This window comes from Budorcas taxicolor, chromosome 5, assembly GCF_023091745.1.
Source record: "Budorcas taxicolor isolate Tak-1 chromosome 5, Takin1.1, whole genome shotgun sequence".
NCBI lineage: Eukaryota > Metazoa > Chordata > Mammalia > Artiodactyla > Bovidae > Budorcas > Budorcas taxicolor.
This window is the reverse complement of record NC_068914.1, coordinates 71703462-71722225: the sequence shown is the minus strand read 5'-3', so window position 1 is coordinate 71722225 and position 18764 is coordinate 71703462. Positions and strand designations below refer to the sequence as shown.

Genomic DNA, 18764 nt, shown 5'->3' with positions numbered 1-18764 from the left:
TCCAAAGCTGCTCTCCAGGCTCCTGCGTGGTGAGAATGGGGAAACTCCCCACCTGTCTCCACACCAGGCCTTCAGACTAATGCCAGGTCCAAGCCTACACTTGCATACCCTGCCCACTAGCCCCAGCAGCAATATTGCTAAAGAGAGCAAAGTGTTCAGAGATGGGAGTAAAAAATTCCCTTAGAACGGTGGTTCTCAAATTCAAGCATGCATTAGAATCATCTCCAGGGCTTGAAATATGGATGGTTGAATCTTATCCCAGGAATTTCTGATTCATGTGGTCTGGGGTGGGGCTTAAGAATTTGCATTACTAACCAGTTCCCAGAGAACGCTATTACTGCTGATCCAGGAACCACAAAGTGACAACCACTGTGTTAGAATATACCAATCCAAGCCCTCCTCCTTCATCTTCTTCAAAATGATACTGTTTTGGGGGGCACGGAAAGTAATCCAGTTCCAGGGAGGTATCATCCCCTCATCTTATATTGGGTTCTCCCATTTGTTCTTAATACTGACACTTGTACACAGCTGGGCTCTATCCAGGCCACCTCCTCCACCAAGGTTACAAGTAAATTTAGTTAATTTCTGCTGACAGTTCCTTCCATCATATTTATGCACTGCATTTTATATGTCTCTTGGACATTTGAAGTGAAATGAAGTCGCTCAGTCGTGTCCTACCCTTCACGACCCCATGGACTGTAGCCTACCAGGCTCCTCCATCCATGGGATTTTCCAGACAAGAGTACTGGAGTGGGCTGCCATTTCCTTCTCCAGGGGATCTTCCCAATCCAAGGATCAAACCCGGGTCTCCCGCACTGCAGACAAGACGCTTTACCATCTGAGCCACCAGAGAAGCCCTCCTTGGACATTTATTTTGGAATGTGGACCATTTTAAAGCCTTTATTAAATTTGTTACAATATTGCTTCTGCTCTATGATTTGGTTTTCCAGCTGCAAGGCACGTGGGATCTTAGCTCCCCGAGCAGGGATCAAACCTACAACCCTTGCCCTGGAAGGCAAAGCCAGCCACTGGAGCACCAGGGAAGTCCCTGCAGGGACATTTAGTTTGGGCCTGAGGAGCCTGGGGTTCTCTTTGGGATTTCCTAGGAACTAGTTCTTAAGACATATTTAATTTTACTAAATTTACTAAGAGCAGCCAGAAGTTCTCCAGGATAGCTAGACTTGGAGTCATTTACATGTTTACCATCAGTGCCTGAGATTTTCTCACATATTAAGAGCAGGAGATATTTAACTTAACTTTGTATATAAACAGCCAGTTGTTCCATTTGTTGAAAAAGACTAATTTCTCCACTGTATTGCCTTTGCAACTTTGTCAAAAACCAACTGATCCTATACGTATGGATCTATTTCTGGACTCTGATTTCTGTCCCATTGATCTATTATCATGCTAATACCATACTGTCTTTCTGGCTTTCTCTAGTTGCAGCCAGCAGGGGTTACTCTCTAGCTGCGGTGGCTCCTCTTGTTGCAGAACACGAGCTCCAGGCATGCAGGCTTCAGTAGTTGTGGCGCATGGGCTCACTAGTTGCGTTGCACAGGCCTAGCTGCTCCGAAGCATGTGGGATCTTCCTAGATCAAACCCATGTCCTCTGCATTGTCAGGCAGATTCTTAACCACTGGGCCACCAGGGAAGTCCCCCCACATGAATTTTTGAATCAACTGTTAATTTCTACAAAAATTATGCTAGGATTTTGATTGAGATTACACTGACTTTCTAGATCAGTTTGAGGAGAACTGATACCTCAGCAATACTGTGTCTTTCAATCCATAAACATGGTATACCTCTCCATTTAATCTTGCTTCATTTCTCTTAGCAATGTAGTTTTTGGTGTATAGAATTCCCACATCTTTTGTCAGAGTTGTCCCTAAGTATTTCATTTTGGGTGATATTGTAAATGATACTGTCTTTTCACTCCAACTTCCAATAGTCTGTTGCTAGCAGCAGTATATATGAAATTAATTTCTGAATTTGGTATCTTGTGCCTCATAATCTTGCTAAACTAGGTCTATTAACAGCAGCATTTTGCAGCTTCATCAGAATGTTCTACATAGATGATTCTATTACCTGAAAATAAAGACGATTTTTCTTTTTCCTTTCCAATTGCTATGTCCTCTATTTTTCTCGCCTAATTGCCTGGGTAGAACCTCTAGCACAACTTTAAATAGAATGAGTGAATGTGGACATCTTTGCCTTGCCCCTGATTTAGAGAGAAGGATATGCGTAGATGAGTTTTTCATCAGTTTTATTCAAATATAATTCACATACCATTTAGTTTATCTACTTTAAAAGGGTAGAAATTAATAGTTTTAGTACATTCACAGATTTTCATCACCAGAATTCATTAATTTTAGTACATTTTCATCAGTCTCAAAAAATCTTGTACCCATTCCCTTTTTGGGCAGATTTTTTTCTAAAGTGGCTGCACCAGGTTATAATCCCACCAGAAGTGAAGGAGGCTCTAATTTCTCCACATCCTCAGGAACACTTGCTATTTCTCTTTTTAATTATAGCCATCTTAGTGCGTATGAAGTGTTATCTTGCTCCCTGATAACTGATGATGTTGAGCATTTCGTCATGGGCTTACTAGCCATGTATGTATCTTCTTGGGAGAAATGTTTGCTCAGATCCCTTGTCCTTTTTTTTGGCTGCACCATGTCTTAGTTGAAGCAAGCAGAATCTTCATTCTTGGTTGTGGCACGCAGGATCTTTAGTTGCAGCATGTCGGATCTAGTTCCCTGGCCAGGGATCTAACCCAGGCCTTTTGCATTGGGAATGCGAAGTCTTAGCCACTGGACCACTAGGGAAGTCCCAATTCTCGCCCATTTTTAAAGTGAGTTATTTGTCTTTTATTACTGAGTTGTAAGAATTTTTTGCCTACTCTAGACGTAAGCCCCTCTCAGATATATGACTGTAAATGTCTTCTTCTGTTCTTTAGGCTGTCTTTTCACCTCCTTGATGCACAAACTTTGAAGTATAAAGTTTTAAAATTTTGCTAAGAAAAAGAAAAATTATCTGTTTTTTCTTTGGTTGCTTGTGCTTTGGTGTCATACATAAGAAGTCTTTGCCTACCCCAAGCTCACGAAGATTTACTCCTCTACTTTCTTCCCAGAGTTTCACAGTTTTAGCTCTTACATTTCGTAGCTCAGGTGGTAAGGAATCCGCCCTACATGCAGGAAACCTCGGTTTGATTTCCAGGGTTGGGAAGATCCCCTGGAGAAGGGACAGGCTACCCACTCCAGTATTCTTTGGCTTCTGTGGTGGCTCAGAGAGTAAAAGAATCCGGCTGCAATGTGGGAGACGTGGGTTTGATCCCAGGACTGGGAAGATCCCCTGGAGGTGGGCAAGGCTCCCGTATTCTTGCCTGGAGAGTCCCCAGGGACAGAGAAGCCTGGCGGGCTACAGTCTATGGGGTCACAAAAAGTCGGACACGACTAAGCACAGCACAGCTCTTACATTTAGTTCTATGATCTGAGTTAACTTTTGTGTATAATGTGACAAAGGGGTTAAACTCTGCACGTGGATATCCAGTTGTCCCAGCATCGTTTATTGAAAAAGACTATTCTTCCCGCTAATGAATTGTCTTGGCATCGTTGCTGAAAACCAATTAAGTGCAAATGTGAGGGTTTATTTCTAGATTCTCAGTCTGTTCCATTGACCTGCATGTCTATTCCGTGGCCCGCACTGTCTTGATTACTGGAGCTTTGTAGTCATCAAAGCTTCCATTGTAACTGAAGTTCCGTTCAGGACATGGCCCTGTCTCAGCACTGATGTATGACAGTATGTAGCAAAAGGGAACAGCACCACAACACCTGAGTTGACAGTAAAAACACTTAAACCTCTGAGCCAACTTTAAAATGTATATGGTAACAAGAAAGAGCTAAAAATAACAGGCTACAAACTAAGGAATGTGCAAGCTCATTATGTTGGCACCAGAGAATTTGCTAAAAATTCTCTGGTGAACTTCAGGAAAATTTCAAAACTAGGCCATCAGACTACCAGATTCTTCTAACAGGCGGAAACTGGATCTCAAGAACTAAAAGATTATCAGTGTAGAAAAGAAAGCTCAGAACTATTGCATTGGGGGGATAAAATTAAAGAGATGGTGGCTTATACAAACAAATTATATTTCTCTTTAGAACTAAATACATCCTCTGCTTAAGAGACACTTTCATGACCTTGTTAAGAATCTGAATTTTGCCCAGTCTCAGCTGCCTTATTTGTAAAATAAGGGTTTTAAAAATCTACCTACAGACCGAGGTTGTACCAGACAAGTTCCTGTGCTGGCCTCTCAACTCTAAGAAGGAAAATTCTATGACACTTGGAATGCTAATGCTAAACCAGGGTCTGTAAGAGAATTGCCACCTTATACAAAACCCAATCAGCAAGGTTCTTCACTCAACATTAAAAAAAAAAAAGAAAAGAAAACCTCTAAAAAAGAGATGAATCATGGTGAGATGTGGGGAATGGGAGGGAGGCTCAAGAGAGAGGGGATAAATGTATATAGCTGATTCACGTTGTTGTACAGCAAAAACTAACAGAAACACTGTAAAGCAATTACACTCTAATTTTTGAAAAAATTTTTTAAAGATTTAAAAAATGCAAGGGTCTTCCCTGGTGGTCTGGTGGCTAAGACTCCATGCTCCCAATGCAGGGGTCCTAGGTTCAATCCCTGGTTGGGGAACTAGATCCCATATGCCACAGCTAAAGATTCTGAATGCTGCAAATAAGACCTGGCGTAGCCAAATAAATAAATAAATTTATTTTTTTTTAATGCAAAAAGAAAAAAAGAGATGAATAAACTAAGCACCCCAACTCTGTACCTCACCTCCCCCACTACCATCCTAGGTTATCAATCCATTCTCTCTGCTATTCCCGTGCCAGCTCCCAGGGGTACATCACTTCCTTCTTTAAAGCTCTGGTCCTTTGTTTCCCTTGGCACAGTTAAGATGGGTTAGGAGCTCCCAAGGATGTTAGTATACATTTTAAGGGTACATGAATACATCCAGTATCAATGGACACACCTGTGCCTAGGTTGTGGTTTCTAAATGCCACTCTCCACTAAAAGGCTCCACTAATCAGGGCTCCTTGCAGATTGCAAGACTGGGCAGAGAAAGGACAAGGTTTTTGCTGTGCCAGAAACAAAAGCTGTGTGTTTTTAAGACATGTCTAAAGGACATGGGAGCCAGATAAAAGGAGCTCTCTGTGGTCAAACTGGGACAATTTGAGCATTAAAAAATAAGTAAATATATAAATGGATTAGAAATTACTGAATAAAACAAGGGTCCATGTTGAAAAAATATAGACGACTAAATGAGTAAGGAGAAGGGAGGGCTCTTCTTTATAGTCCCATACAAATCCCAAATTGTAAAAGTGGAGGGAGTGTTGGAGTTACAAAAGTACCATTTGGCAATCATTATACTAAAAGGTGGCTTGGCAAGATATATGAGAGGATGCTAAGTCTAGGTGGGGAAAATATGAAGAGGACCAGGCTATTTGCAAAATCTCAGAATGTCTCCTCAGATTATTAGATGCAAAGGGAATAACAGTAACCATGCCCTGGAGAAACCAGATACCACCTTGACCACTTTTGACCTTGCTGAAAATTACATCACCAATAAGGAGCAGATGGACATTACAGACCCTGTGATGTGCTTCTCTGAAAAGGACACACATGGCAAATTATATTACAGCTTAGAACGCATAACCTGAATCCAGCTGCGAGGAAGCAGCAGGAAAAAACAAGTCGATGAGCGTTCTATAATGCAACTGGCCTGTATTTTTTTAAAACGTCAGAGCTAATGACAAAGAAAGGCTGAGGAACTATTTTAATTAATTAATTAATTTAGTCTTCGACCATGCCACACGGCCTGTGGGATCTCAGTTCTCCAGCCAGGAATCAAACTCCTGCGTTAGAAGCTCAGAGTCTTAACTACTGGACCACCAGGGAAGTCTTGGAGTTATCTGAGAATAAAGGAGACAAAAAGACATGACAACAAACTGTAATACATGATCTTGGACTAGACTCTCATACTGGAAGGGGAAAAAATGCATTGTTGGGACAATCCACAACTTCAGAATATAGACTTCAGACGAAAGTATAATGTCATGTTAAATTTCCTGAATTTGATCATTATATCATGGTTAAGACACTGTTCTTGGGAAATATGAACTATAATATTAAGAGATAAAGAGTTGTATTGTTTATGACTCTCCAATGGTTCTGAAAAAAATAGGTTCTAGTACATATATAATGATAAAGAAAATTTGTGAAAATTATACATTCAGGTAAAGAGTATACTGAAGTACTTGCAGTTTCAAATTATTTCAAAATAAAAAGTTTTTTTAAAGTATATAAACAGAAGAGAAATAGCCAACTGAGGACCTAGGATGCATTGGAACAGTTCCAAGTATCCAAATACTAAGTTACTGTAGTCTACCCCCTTTCATCCACTCTCCTAAAAAGACTCTCACCCCAGTCTCAAGAGCTGCCACATCCAATGTGCCCCACCCAGCTTTTAGTTCCCCAGATCTTGGCCTGCCACCCTCTAAAGTCATCATCTTCCTTCTTGAGCCATGGGGAGGCTAGCCTCTTTAATACTTGACCCCTTTAAACAAAAACAAAAAAATACCCATTGCAATACTGTAATTCACCCAGGTATTCCCAAAAAGTTCATTTCCTGTTTGATAGAAACATGATTTCTTGAGGCCAAGGGCAAGGTGAGGGACCAAACCTGCGCATGCCTTCATCCTTCCCCAGAAGCAGTAGGTCCATGGCACAGGGTTAACAAAACAGCCTTGACATGCACACACCTATGAATTACATAAACCTGTCATCGGAAGCAGACTAGACGCACGGTTCAGACCCAGAGGAAGACGGTCTGAATTCAGCTTTGACCCACCACTTAAGAGTGACGTGCCTGGGGACTTCTCTCATGGTCCAGTAGGTAAGGTCCGAGCTCCCAATGTAGGGGGCCTGGGTTCAATCCCTGGTCAGGAAACTAGATCCCACACACCACAACTAATACCCCACACAGTCAAATAAATTTTTTTAAAAAGTTATGTGACTGAGAGCCAGTCAACTAGTACCTGGAGTTCATTAAACACTCACTCAACATTTCCCACCTAGGAAGTACCAGACTCCAGTTTGGGAGGCAGTGATACAAAATCTCTGCTCCCAGAGCAGTTGGGTGAGACCCACAGGGACGGAGGTGTTGCCGGGTCAGGGGAAGTAAGTAAATAAGTTAATTAATTAGTTAGTGTATGCCAGATGCTTATACATGCTATAGAGAAAAACAGGGCAGATAAAAGAATAGAGGGTGAAAATGTAATTTCAAATAAAGAATTCAAGGAAGGCTTCACTAAGGATAGAACATCTGAACAAAAATCTAAAGGCAGTGAGGGAGCGAGAACCATGTAGACGGGTGAACACTGAGGCCAAAGGGGATAGCAGCGGAAAGGCTCTGGAGCGGGGACAGGCCTCAGTTGGGGAATGACTGCTTCAATCTTAGGTAGGCTCTTGGAAGGCAGGGAAAGGAACTACAACACAGCAGGAGCTCAGTAACTGTGGATGGGAGAAGAAGAAAGAAAGAGGTTATCATATTGCATCCAGAGATTTTGAGGTTGAATTTTGGGGATGGAGGAAATAAGAATCAGTTTCATAAAGCTGGAGAAAAATATGTGATTGATTTTATGTCCTGTTTTTCTAGCCTTAAAAGATACTTTGCTGATGGAGGTGACTCAAGAAATTTTAAGATTTCTTTTTTTTTTTTTTTTTTGCTTTCTGGTTTTGCTTTGAGTTGAAAAACAGGGATTTTTTTTTAGTTTGCTTTTACAGTGTTTTAAGACATTTTTCAGATAAATAACTCTTTAAGATTAGGGCTTGGAGCTCAGATTACTAGCACTCTTAAAACAAATTTATCATTTGGAAGAAATTAGATATCACTTATAATAAAAATAACAAGTTTATAGGGAAATTATTAGTAATTTATGAACAGAAAATCTTTTTTCCCCCAAATGGTCAAGGGTTTGAGATTTGGATGTTCTTTTATAATGGTTTGTACAGTCTGTATTTGCCTCTTCAAATAATTTTGGATGACTTTTACATGACCACGTTATTGTTTTCATAAACAGTATTTTTAGGAATTGGAAATAACAGAAAGTTCTGGAAGACTTGCCACTCGTCCTGAATAACTTGTGTAGCTAAATGCCGCTTTCCAAAAAAGTGACTGAGGAGCAACACCAGCCTAGGATTTTACGTGTTAAATGGACATTTTTATGTAAGAAAATAGCAATGATAGAAGACATAACAGTGGCTGGTTTCGTCGCTGGGCTTTTTTTTTTTTTTTTCCAGCCTGGTTTCTGTTGTTTAAATTAGAAAAGGAAGATTCTTACCTTTCTGGTGTATGTGAAGATTTCTTTCAGGAGTGATTAGTGGACAAGGTTCTGGCCTCAAGATACAATCAGTGCCCATTTTGTTTCCAGTGTCGTTAAGGTACAATTAACTTCAGAGCAACGCCACTTTTGGTCTTTCTCCTCCCACTCAAGATTTCTGGGAAACTTTCCCCCTATTTTTAGCCTCTATTATACCTTTTTAATGAATTTGCATTCCCCACTATTTTCTTGAAAGGTAACAAACTTTACAATATACCTAAATAATATGGCTGAAATTTTAACTTTTATTATTTTCCAATTTTTAATAAATGCAATAGATATTCATTATATTATAAAAGCAGGGAGCACAAAAAGCATAAAGAAGTTCATTTTCAAACTGCTTACAATCCCATCCCAGGTAAAACTATTAATATTCTGGCATATTCCGTCTCATCAGTCTTTTCCTATGTATTTTTGAATACAGGTCAGATATTACCATATATACAGTCATATCCAGCTTTTTCAACATAACATTGTATTAAAATTATTTTTCTCCTATCTATAAAAGTCCTCTTTGTAAACACAATTTAAATGGCAGAGCAATATTCTACCATATAGATTTCCTACCATTTATTTAAACATCCTCTTGATATAAAATATTGGGTTGGCCAAAAAGTTCATTTGGGTGTTTCCGTAAGATGTTACGAGGAAAAACCAGAACCAACTTTTTGGCCAGCCCGGAATTTACAGGCGAGCTAGTGGGTAAGCACAGAAAAATGAAGACGCTTTGTTTCCTAGAGTTTCTTCTTGGAGAACGCAGGGAAGAGATACAGGGAGATGGCAAGGGTGGGGGGAGGGGTCCAGGCCAGCAGCAAGATGGAGCGACTCAGAGATCCTGGCCCAGCCGTTCCAGCTCGTTCAGCAGGAAGTCCATATCAGCCCGTGTCAGCGCAGGGTTGGCCACGACCATGCGGAAGAAGTTGCTCCGGGTACCATGGGGCTGGTAGCCAATCATCATGGAACCCTTCCTCACCATGCGCTCCTTGAGGATTGGGGCTACCTGCGGGAGGAGTGGAGGGACCCTCTAGCTGCAGCCTGGGGTCAGGGGAAGGGATGGGTTCCCTGACTCACATCCCGCTCCACCTAGCTGCCTTCCAGAGAGAGCAGCTCACTGCTTGGATTCTGACCGTGGCCCGTTTACCTTTCCCACCACACCTGGCCCACTGCACCTTCTCCACCTCCTGCATTCTCCTCCAACTCACCAGTCTCCAAGTTGTCACACAGGCCATTTTCTGCTAAATCCTGACTTTTCGCTGAATCTCAACAACTGCTTTTTCAGTCTAACTTCAAGCCTCCGTCATGCTTGACACCTTCTTCTCCCCTCTCTGAATTCCTGTAACATTTTTTTATCTGCACCCTGTGATCTAATATATAATTTCCAAGATTGCCTTGAACACACCGGTTTCAAATAGGTAATGCTTGCTTTCTAAATAAATGACTCCTTAAGGGTGAGATTCCCTGGTGGCTCAGATGGTAAAGAGTCTGCCCGCAATGCGGGAGGCCCGACTTCAATCCCTGTGTCAGGAAGATCCCCTGGAACGGCAACCCACTCCAGCATTCTTGCCTGGAAAATCCCACGGATGGAGGAGCCTGCAGGGCTACAGTCCATAGGGTGGTAGAGAGTCAGACACGACTGAGCGACTTCACTTTAAGGGCGAGAATATTCTTGTCCTTTTGGACCATCTGCCAGCCCTAGTACCAGTCTAACCCTAGGGGCCAGGACATATCTCCTGGCCTGACAGGGTTGTTCTGTACCCAGCATCAGTGAGTAGAACTTCTGAGACCTTTCTGCCTCACTCAGCTCCCAGAACACCCCACAGAGCCAATCTATGTACTGCTCACTGGTGACTTCTGTAATGTCCCTCTCTGTCTTCTTCTTACTTTATAGAAGCATACCTTATCCTCCATCCCCCAGGCTCACGGAAGTGGGGACAAGCGGGTGTCATCTTCTGGTTCACTGTCCCCACATCAGAGCGAGACTAGCAAAGGTAGCTGCCATGCCGCTCACAGCCAGCAGGGGGCGGAAACGCACCAGCTGCACTGGTTAACCGGAGCAGGGAGAAAGCCTACCTTAGACAGCCTTTCACTGTAATCTGGACTCTCCTTCTTCCCCCGCAGGCTGGGGGGCACAAACCAGAAACACACGTTGACAAATTCAGGCTGGGAGGAATAAACAGGCGGAAGGTGTGAGCAGAGGAAGAGGGGCCGTTCCCCTCTCACCACCCCTCTTCTCCCATCAGGGTTTTGCGTGAGACACCGGCTGGGGGCAGGGGGCCGGAGGATGCAGAAGAGCACAAGGTGGGTCGTACCTCCATGACCAACTCAAATCCCTCCCGCTTCTGCAGCTCCTCTACCAGGTACCTGTGATCAGAGAGTGAGAAATCATGGGGGGAGGAGGAGAGGCAGAGATACAGAAACAGAAGCGACCCAGAGAGTGAACCAAAGGGGTGCAGCCCAGCAAAGGGGTGCAGGGCTGTAGCGCCCACTCCTACCGGGCAAGGGCAAAGGCCTGGTCCACACGGCGCTGCAGCCCCTGCCCGCCCTGTGCCTTCCACATGAGCCACAGCTTCAGACAGTCCACACGCCGGCCACACTGTACCACCTTGTCTCCCGTGTCCAGAGCCACGTCGTAGAACTTGTCCTGCTGGAAGAGGTAGCTGGCCTGGGACCCGTGACAGCGCTTGAGCAGGTTCTGTGGAGGGTGGGGGGGGACAGTCAGACTCCCCCCGCCACCGAGCTTCCCTCCAGGGCTGCACTGGGTGACTTCTTAGCTCAGTCCACGTGTTTCTTTCCCTGAAACCAGGCAGCACTGATGGGACAGCTGCCGGCTTACTGAAACCCTTTCTCTCGGTTTTCTTCCAACACTCAAGAGTTCTTCCCAAATGACCCGGAATCCCTCTGATTAAAACTTCTGTTGGGAAGTTTTTCCTTTGCCTGAAGACTGGGGGAGTGAGAGAGCCCACTACCGGGGATGAGGGTGGTCACAGATAATCAGCTTCAGATGGGATGGTAAGGAGAACATGGAAGGCCTGAAGCTCCCCTCAGGTGAGACAGAAGAGGAAACAGAGGTTCAGGGCGGGAGGCGGGGCCAGAGCAGGGGCGGGGCAGACCCACCGAGGTGTCCCGGAGAAGAAGAGCTGAGCACTGCAGGCCTGTGGAGAGGAGCTTGTGGGGATTCCAGGCCACGGAGTCAGCCCTGGGGTGGGCAGAGCAAAGTGGGGTCAGCCAGCTCCCAGTTAAGCTGCCCAACTAGAGCCTCCCCACCCTTTCCAGATCTCCAGTAAAAGGGACTTTAGTCTCACCTCAGCCCAGAGGAGAATTCCCAAATCTGATGTCTAACATCCCAGCCCCAATCAATCATCTCTCCCACTTCCCTCCCACCAGCCTCCTTCCCCTATTCCCATCTGAGCTCCCCGGCCCAAGAGTGTTCACTGGACCAAGGATTTGAAGGGTGAGAGTCAGGGTGTAGGGGGCCATATGCACCTCTGGATGCCAGCCAGGAGATGTCTATGTGTCTGTGACAGCAGGACGCTCCCACCCCAGGCAGCCTGTGGAGCGGAAGGAACAATATGGGCCTTGGCCTTGGCTCAGCCCACCCCATTCTCAGCCCCATCCCAACTCACATCCACATGCAGCCACAGCCCATGATGCTGGCACACATCCGCGATTGCCTCCAGGGGGTCAAAGGCCCCCAGCACTGTGGTACCAGAGGTGGCACTGACCAGGAATGGCACGGCGCCCTGTGGCAAAAATGAAGAGGGAGCCACCCAGAGCCTGGCGCCAAGCTCTAGGAACTCTTCACAGGCCTGAACTGGGCCCTGGCAACCTTACTATATGTTACTGCCCCCTTTTAATTTGCAAGTGAGGACGCTAGGGTTCAGAGGTGTTAAGAAACTTGCCCCCGCCCCCAAGCTGCAACTCCAGAGATGGAATTCAAACCGAGGTCTGTCTAATAGTCTATCTCCAAAGCTTATACTTTTTCAAAAAAGTTGAATGTCTTACAGGAAGATCAAAATACTATTTTAAATATTCTAATAGGATAAAATTTATGTGGAAATTGAATTAGTATTAAAAAAACTGCTACAAAGAAAAGTGCAGGCCCGGATGGCTCCACTGATGAGTTCTACAAAACATTTAAGAAAGAACTGATACGAGCTCTTCATTAACTTACAAAAAAACAGAAGAGGAGGGAACACTTCTGAATTCATCCTATGAAATGGGTTTTACCCTGATACCAAAACCAACAAAATATCACTAGAAAAATATAGAATATATCTCTTCTAAATAAAGACATAAAAATCTACAAAACACCAGCAAGCCCAAATCAGCAACACAGAAAAAGAATCAAGCACCATGACAAAGTGGGATTTGTCCCAAGAGTGCAAGTTTGGTTTAACATCCCAAAATCAATTAATATAATATATCCTATCAATACAATAAAGGAAAAAAAAACCATATCTCAATGTGGTATAGTGATCATTTCAGTAGACATACAAACACATTTGACAAAATCCTCACGATAAAAACATTCAGAAAAATAAAAAAGGATCTGAAGGGAATGTTCTTAACCTGATAAAGGGCAACTACAAAAAACCCACAGCTAACATCATACTCAGTGTTGAAAGACTGAAAGCCTTCCCCCTAAGACCAGGAACAAGATAAGGATGTTCACTCTCCTCATTTCTATTCAACACTGTGCTGAGGTTCTAGCAGGGCAATTAGGTTTAAAAAAATTTTAAAATAAGAGGCATCCAGGGACTTTCCTGGTATTCCAGTGGATAAGAATCCCCCTTCCAATGCAGGGGACATGGGTTCAATCCCTGGCCCAGGAACTAAGATCCCAGATGCCACAGGCACCGAAGTCAGTGCACTGTAACTTCTGACCCACTGAGCCCACATGCTCTACAGCTCCTGTGCCACAACTAGGGGGAACCCTCGAACCGCAACAAAGACCTGACAAAGCCAAAAAATAAATGAGTGTTAATGCCAAGCTTGTCTAGTTTGTGATTAAAGAGAAAATTAAGTTTTTTTTTATAAGAGGCATCCATATTAAAAAAGAAAAAAGCAAATTATCTGTATTTACAGATAACATATCTAGAAAATCCTAAGGAACCCATTAAAAAGACTGAGAATTAATAAATGAGTTTAACAGATTTGCAGAGTACGAAATCAATATTCAAAAATCAGTTGTATTTTTACACATGAGAAACGAACAATCAAAACTGGAAACAAGAAAATTTCATTTATAAGAACACTGAAAATAATAAAATACTTAGGAATAAATTCAACAAAAGAAATGCAAAACAGATACTGTGAAAACCACAAAGCACTGTTGAAAAGAAATCAAAGAAGACCTAAATAAACAGAGGCATTCCATGTTCATGGATCCACAAATTGAACACATCCCTATCAAAATCCCTACTGGTTTCTTTGCAGAAATTGACAGCTGAGCCTAAAATTCAAGTGGAAATTTAAGGGACCTAGAAAGCCAAAACCATCCTGGAAAAGAACAAAGTTGCAGGACTCACAAACGCTGATTTCAAAATTTACTACAGAGCCACATTAAGACAGTGTGGTCAATAGGATAGCCATGCAGATCAATGGAACAGACTGAGAGTCTAGAAATAAATCCTCACACTTAAACATTCTCTGGGTTTTAACAAGGGTCCCGAGACAAGTCGCTGGGGAAAAACAGACATTTTCAAAGCCTGGTGCCGCATACTGTTTACAACAGCCAAGACACGGAAGCAACCTAAACGTCCACCGACAGGGGAGTGGGCAAAGAAGACGTGGTGCACACATACAGCGGAATATTACTCAGCCATAAAAAGAGTGAAATAATGCCACTGGCAACAACATGGACGGACCCAGAGATTGTCATGCGGAAAGAAGTCAGTCAGACAGAGAGGAAGAAATACCCTATGACATCCCTTCTATGAGGAGTCTAAAAAGAGATGGTACAAATAAACTTACAGAACAGAAAGAGACTCACAGACTTGGAGAACACACTTATGGTTGCTGGGGATGGGGAGAGGAGGATGAGAGAGTTTGGGATGGACATGTGCACACAGCTATATTTAAAACGGATCACCAACAAGGACCAACTGAACTCTGCTTAATGCTAAGTGGCAGCATGGACACGGGAGGAGTTTGGGGGAGAATGGATACATGTATCTGTAAGGCTAAATCCCTTTGCTATTCACCTGAAACTGTCACAGCATTGTTAACTGGCTATACCCCAACACAAATGGTGCTGCAACTATTTGCATGTGGTGATATAAACATATTTTTAAAATTTATACTTAAGTACATAGTTGAGGCACTTTCATGTGCTTTACATACCATTAATTTCAGCCTTATAACAACTCCGTGATCAGTTCTATATCATGCTCATTTTGCAAAGGAAGAAACTGACACAGATACACCATAATTTATCTACTGATGAATACGAAAATGTTTCTTAAAGTTTTACACTTCGCCCCAGTGCACACAATTCTAAGCACTTTGTAATGAAAATTTATGGGCTAATCCTAGTAGTAGGCCTCTGAGTCAGTGGATAGATACATTTAAAAATGGTACAGACAGTGCTGAAATGCCCTCTAAGATGGCTGCAGTATCTCTGTGTCCCCCAGGTGAAGGGGCCTCCACATCTCCCATCACTCCAAGTCCACGCTGCTCGCCCTGCACAGACCCTCCCAGCTCACAGAAACCTTCTGTGCTACCCTCCAGGTCCCCAGCATCCCCCCTGCAGTGCTCCCTGCGACTCTACTCAGGGACTCAGTTCTGCCCTTGTCCCAGGGTCTGATCCTGCTCGTGGGTCTCGGCAGGGGAGGGGTCACTTCAGCCCGCCCGGGAAGACAGGCATAGAGTGCAGGGGGAGGGGGGAGGGGTGCCTTGAGTAGGGCCAGTCAAAGACCCTCCGAGAAAGGAGCAGAGGGGCCCCGCTCCACTGGCCCAGCGCCTCTCACTCACTCACCTCGGCCTTGGCCAAGCTGATCTGCCTCTCCAGATCCTCAGGGATCATTTTCCCTCTGGAAGAGAAAACTGAGTGGGTAGAGAAGTAATAGATTCTCTAGGCTAGGCGGCAGAACTTTCAAGAGCAGGGTAACATGTGGTTAGCAATGGGGAGGCCACAATGTTGATTTTTCCCTAAGAGGGGTAAACAGATCTCAGGGGACAGGGCGGAGACTCTAGCAGGCACTGGCAGACAGAAGAGGCAACTCGGAGGGAAGAGAGCAGGGAGAGAAGTCCGCCGAGGCGTGGGCCCAAGGCCACAGCCTCTGGCAAGGGGAAGACATGTTGTGCCAGGCTGGGCCTGAGCCGCGCAGACAGAAGGACCTTCACCTCTCATCTGCCTCGACCACTCGGACACTGTCGGTGCCAAGTCCCAGAAAAGCAGCTCCTTTCTTGATGGAGTAATGACACTGTCGGGGAGGAAAGAGGGCAGGGAGGGTGGGGAAGAAAGGGACTGGTTAAATGGCTGGGGACCCTGTAGACCAGGGCTTCTCAAACACTCACGTGCCTGCAAATCACCAGTGTGTCTGGTGAAGAGGCAGATTCACATTCAGCAGGTCTGCACAGGGGCCAAAGGCTCGGCATTTCTAACAAGCTCCCAAGTGATACTGATTTCCCTGGTGGCTCAGTGGCAAAGAATATGCCTGCAGTGCAGGAGACACGGGTTCGACCCCTGCGTGGGAAAGCTCCCCTGGAGAAGGAAATGGCAACCCAGTCCAGTATTCTTGCCTGAAAAATCCCACGGACAGAGGAGCCTGGAGGGCTACAGTCCGCAGGGCTGCAAAGAGTCAGACACGACTTAGTGACTAAACAACCAGAAGTGACAGTGATGCCACTGGTCCATGGACCACACTCTCAGACTGTGTGCACGGCACTGGACGCCGCTCCACTACCCCAGACAGCAGGCAAGGTGAACAGGGCCCTCACACAGCCCCTTTGGTTGGAAGGAAGCACATCCACCTACAGGGGAGGCCAGCCTCAGAGGAGAAGGGTCTGGGCAGGCTGAGTTGCGGGTCCCGGACTCAGCTGGCTGGAGATTAGAACCGGGAGCCCAGGGTAGGCCTGTGCCTCTTCCCACCTCTTTCGATGTGAAGAGGGCCAGGGGCGGCAGTGCCCGGAGGCCCCTCTGTTTGCAGTCTGGGTATCGCTGATAGCGGGCCAGGTTCACAGCATACATGTTGGAGATGGAGCCACCTGTCACAGGGAAGGAAGGGGTGGTGGCAAGAGGGAGTGGCAGTGGGTCAAAACTGGAGCTTGGCTCTCCTGAACTCTCCACCCAGAAGCACAAGTGACTTGCTACCTGGCCATGGGTTCTGAGGATTTGACAAATGGCATGCTAGTGACCCAGGATGGCAGCATCTGCAGATCTCCTGATCACCCCGCTCCTCACCCTGGGCCGATCCAGGAGCCTCCCTCCACCCCCCGCCAGGATGGCAGGAACCAATCCCGTGGACTGTTTGGCAAACACAAGGATACAGGAGACTGGGCAGCTTCTCTCTAGTTTGGCCCAAGCCCAGTTGGAGAACAAAGGAGAATCACCCCTCCTGGCCAGCCCAGAGAAAGAGGATGGCGGGGGAGGAGGAACTCTCGAAAAGGCCCCCTCCTCTTCACATACCAGGGCAGAAGATCCCGTCCCCAGAGCTCCAGCCCACCAGGGCCCGGAGTTTCTTCAGCACCTCCTCCTCCATGAGGACAAACACAGGGGCGATTTCATATGTGTACCTGCCCGGGGAGGGAACGATGAGAATGGGAAAGAGACTGGGAGGGACCCTCAGAGGAGGTGGGGAGTGTGAGTGAAAGGAGGGGCTGAAGAGACAACTGGCTTGGTGACAAAGAACCAGGAAAGAAAGAATGAGAAAACACTGGAGCCGGGATACAAGAGAAAGTTTGGGAAAGGAAACCCGAAGCGTAGGAGGGGAAAGACTCTGCCAGCAGAGATTCCCCGAAAAGAGGGGGCAGACACCATTCTCCTATCCTGTTCCCGGCGTCGGTCTCCCGCAAACCCAAATCCTTTGTGGGGTAGAGGGCGGGGGTCCTGGGATGGCTCACTGGCTGGTGTTGAGGCTCTCTGTGACAATGCGCCCGGCCAGGGCATGGGGATCCAACCCTGAGAAGAGCTGGTTGAAGAAACGAGGGTGACCTGGAGAAGGGGGACGCAGGCTCAGAGTGGAGCTGGGCACAAATTCCAGACACGCCTCCCCCAAGCCCCAGACGCACAGGTCTTCACGCTGTATCGGATCACGGCCCGGCAGTGCTCCAGGATCTGCTCCTGTGACTCGCCCTCGTGCCGCAGCTCCAAGTCCAGCAGCTGCTTCAGCTCCTCGGGCTCCTTCCACTCACAGACCTAGGAGAGCACCACAGGAGACTCCGGGGCCACCGAGGCACCCAACTGACTGGCTGCCTAAACCACATCTCAACAGACAACAGACACCACAAACTGGCACTCAACACCAGTTTGGAATGTTTTTCAAGCAGCACATGAACAAAGGTAAATAAACAGAATCTGATCCAGTATGCAATCTCTGAGGTACACAGTGAGGCGGTGATGGGTTCTGGGGAGAAGCCTGGACAGAGGAGGAAAGTTCTGAGTCAGGTTTGATGGACAGCATGAGGAGGGAGAAAAGACCCACCTTCTCGGAGGCACTGGTCCCTTTTCGAATAACCTCATCCACCACAATCCCAAACACATCCTGGAGCAAGGCTTCTGCAGCCACAGGGTCCCCATCAAGGGAGAGGAGCGGTTGAGAGTCAGCCATCAGGAGAAAATCTGTGAGCAGAGCAGGAGTTATTCCCTACTCAGCCTGTGGACCCCACCCAGACCTAACCAGTGAGACCTAACCTAACCCATTCCTCAACTCCAGAATGGGCCTAAGGCCCAGCCTTCACTGTACAGATAAGGGCAAGTGAGAGCGTCCAGGGAGAAAGTCAGCAGAGATGGGCGGGAAAGAAAAAGGAAGTTAGTGCTAAGCAGGTAGAATCCAGTGGCCCCTGTTCACCGAAGGCAAAGGTGGGAAGCTTACCTTTCTGCTCAGGTCTCTGTCCAGATAAACTGGAGGCAGGGGACACAGTTGGCTTTTTATAGTGTTAGGACCAGGGCAGCAGAGGGGGCAAGGTATAGGCAGCAGTCACATGACCGTGACATCACTCTCATGACCCTTGCCCTAAAGATTTGGGACAGGGCCAGCAGGTTGAGATGTTTCCTGAATAATCGTTAGCTGACACGATGAAGGGAGGAGAGAAGATATAAGGCAGAAACACCTCCACTTCAGGCTGGAGGGGAGCAGAGAGGAGAACCAGCA

At 45.9% G+C, this 18764-nt stretch overlaps 1 protein-coding gene across 1 annotated transcript; it reads right to left on the bottom strand.

The window, feature by feature from the left end:
• Positions 1 to 8961: 8961 nt before the first annotated feature.
• CSAD (cysteine sulfinic acid decarboxylase) lies at positions 8962 to 18504 on the bottom strand. Its single transcript, XM_052640159.1, has 15 exons — positions 18486 to 18504; positions 18096 to 18232; positions 17683 to 17809; positions 17515 to 17605; positions 17081 to 17187; positions 16544 to 16659; positions 15796 to 15875; positions 15428 to 15482; positions 12075 to 12191; positions 11935 to 11999; positions 11566 to 11647; positions 10944 to 11143; positions 10761 to 10812; positions 10522 to 10611; positions 8962 to 9451 (listed from the first exon to the last, which is right to left on the bottom strand). Exons 2-15 carry the CDS (start codon positions 18219 to 18221, stop codon positions 9278 to 9280), a joined length of 1482 nt encoding a protein of 493 aa, XP_052496119.1. The 5' UTR covers positions 18222 to 18232; positions 18486 to 18504; the 3' UTR covers positions 8962 to 9277.
• Between the last annotated feature and the right edge of the window lie 260 nt (positions 18505 to 18764).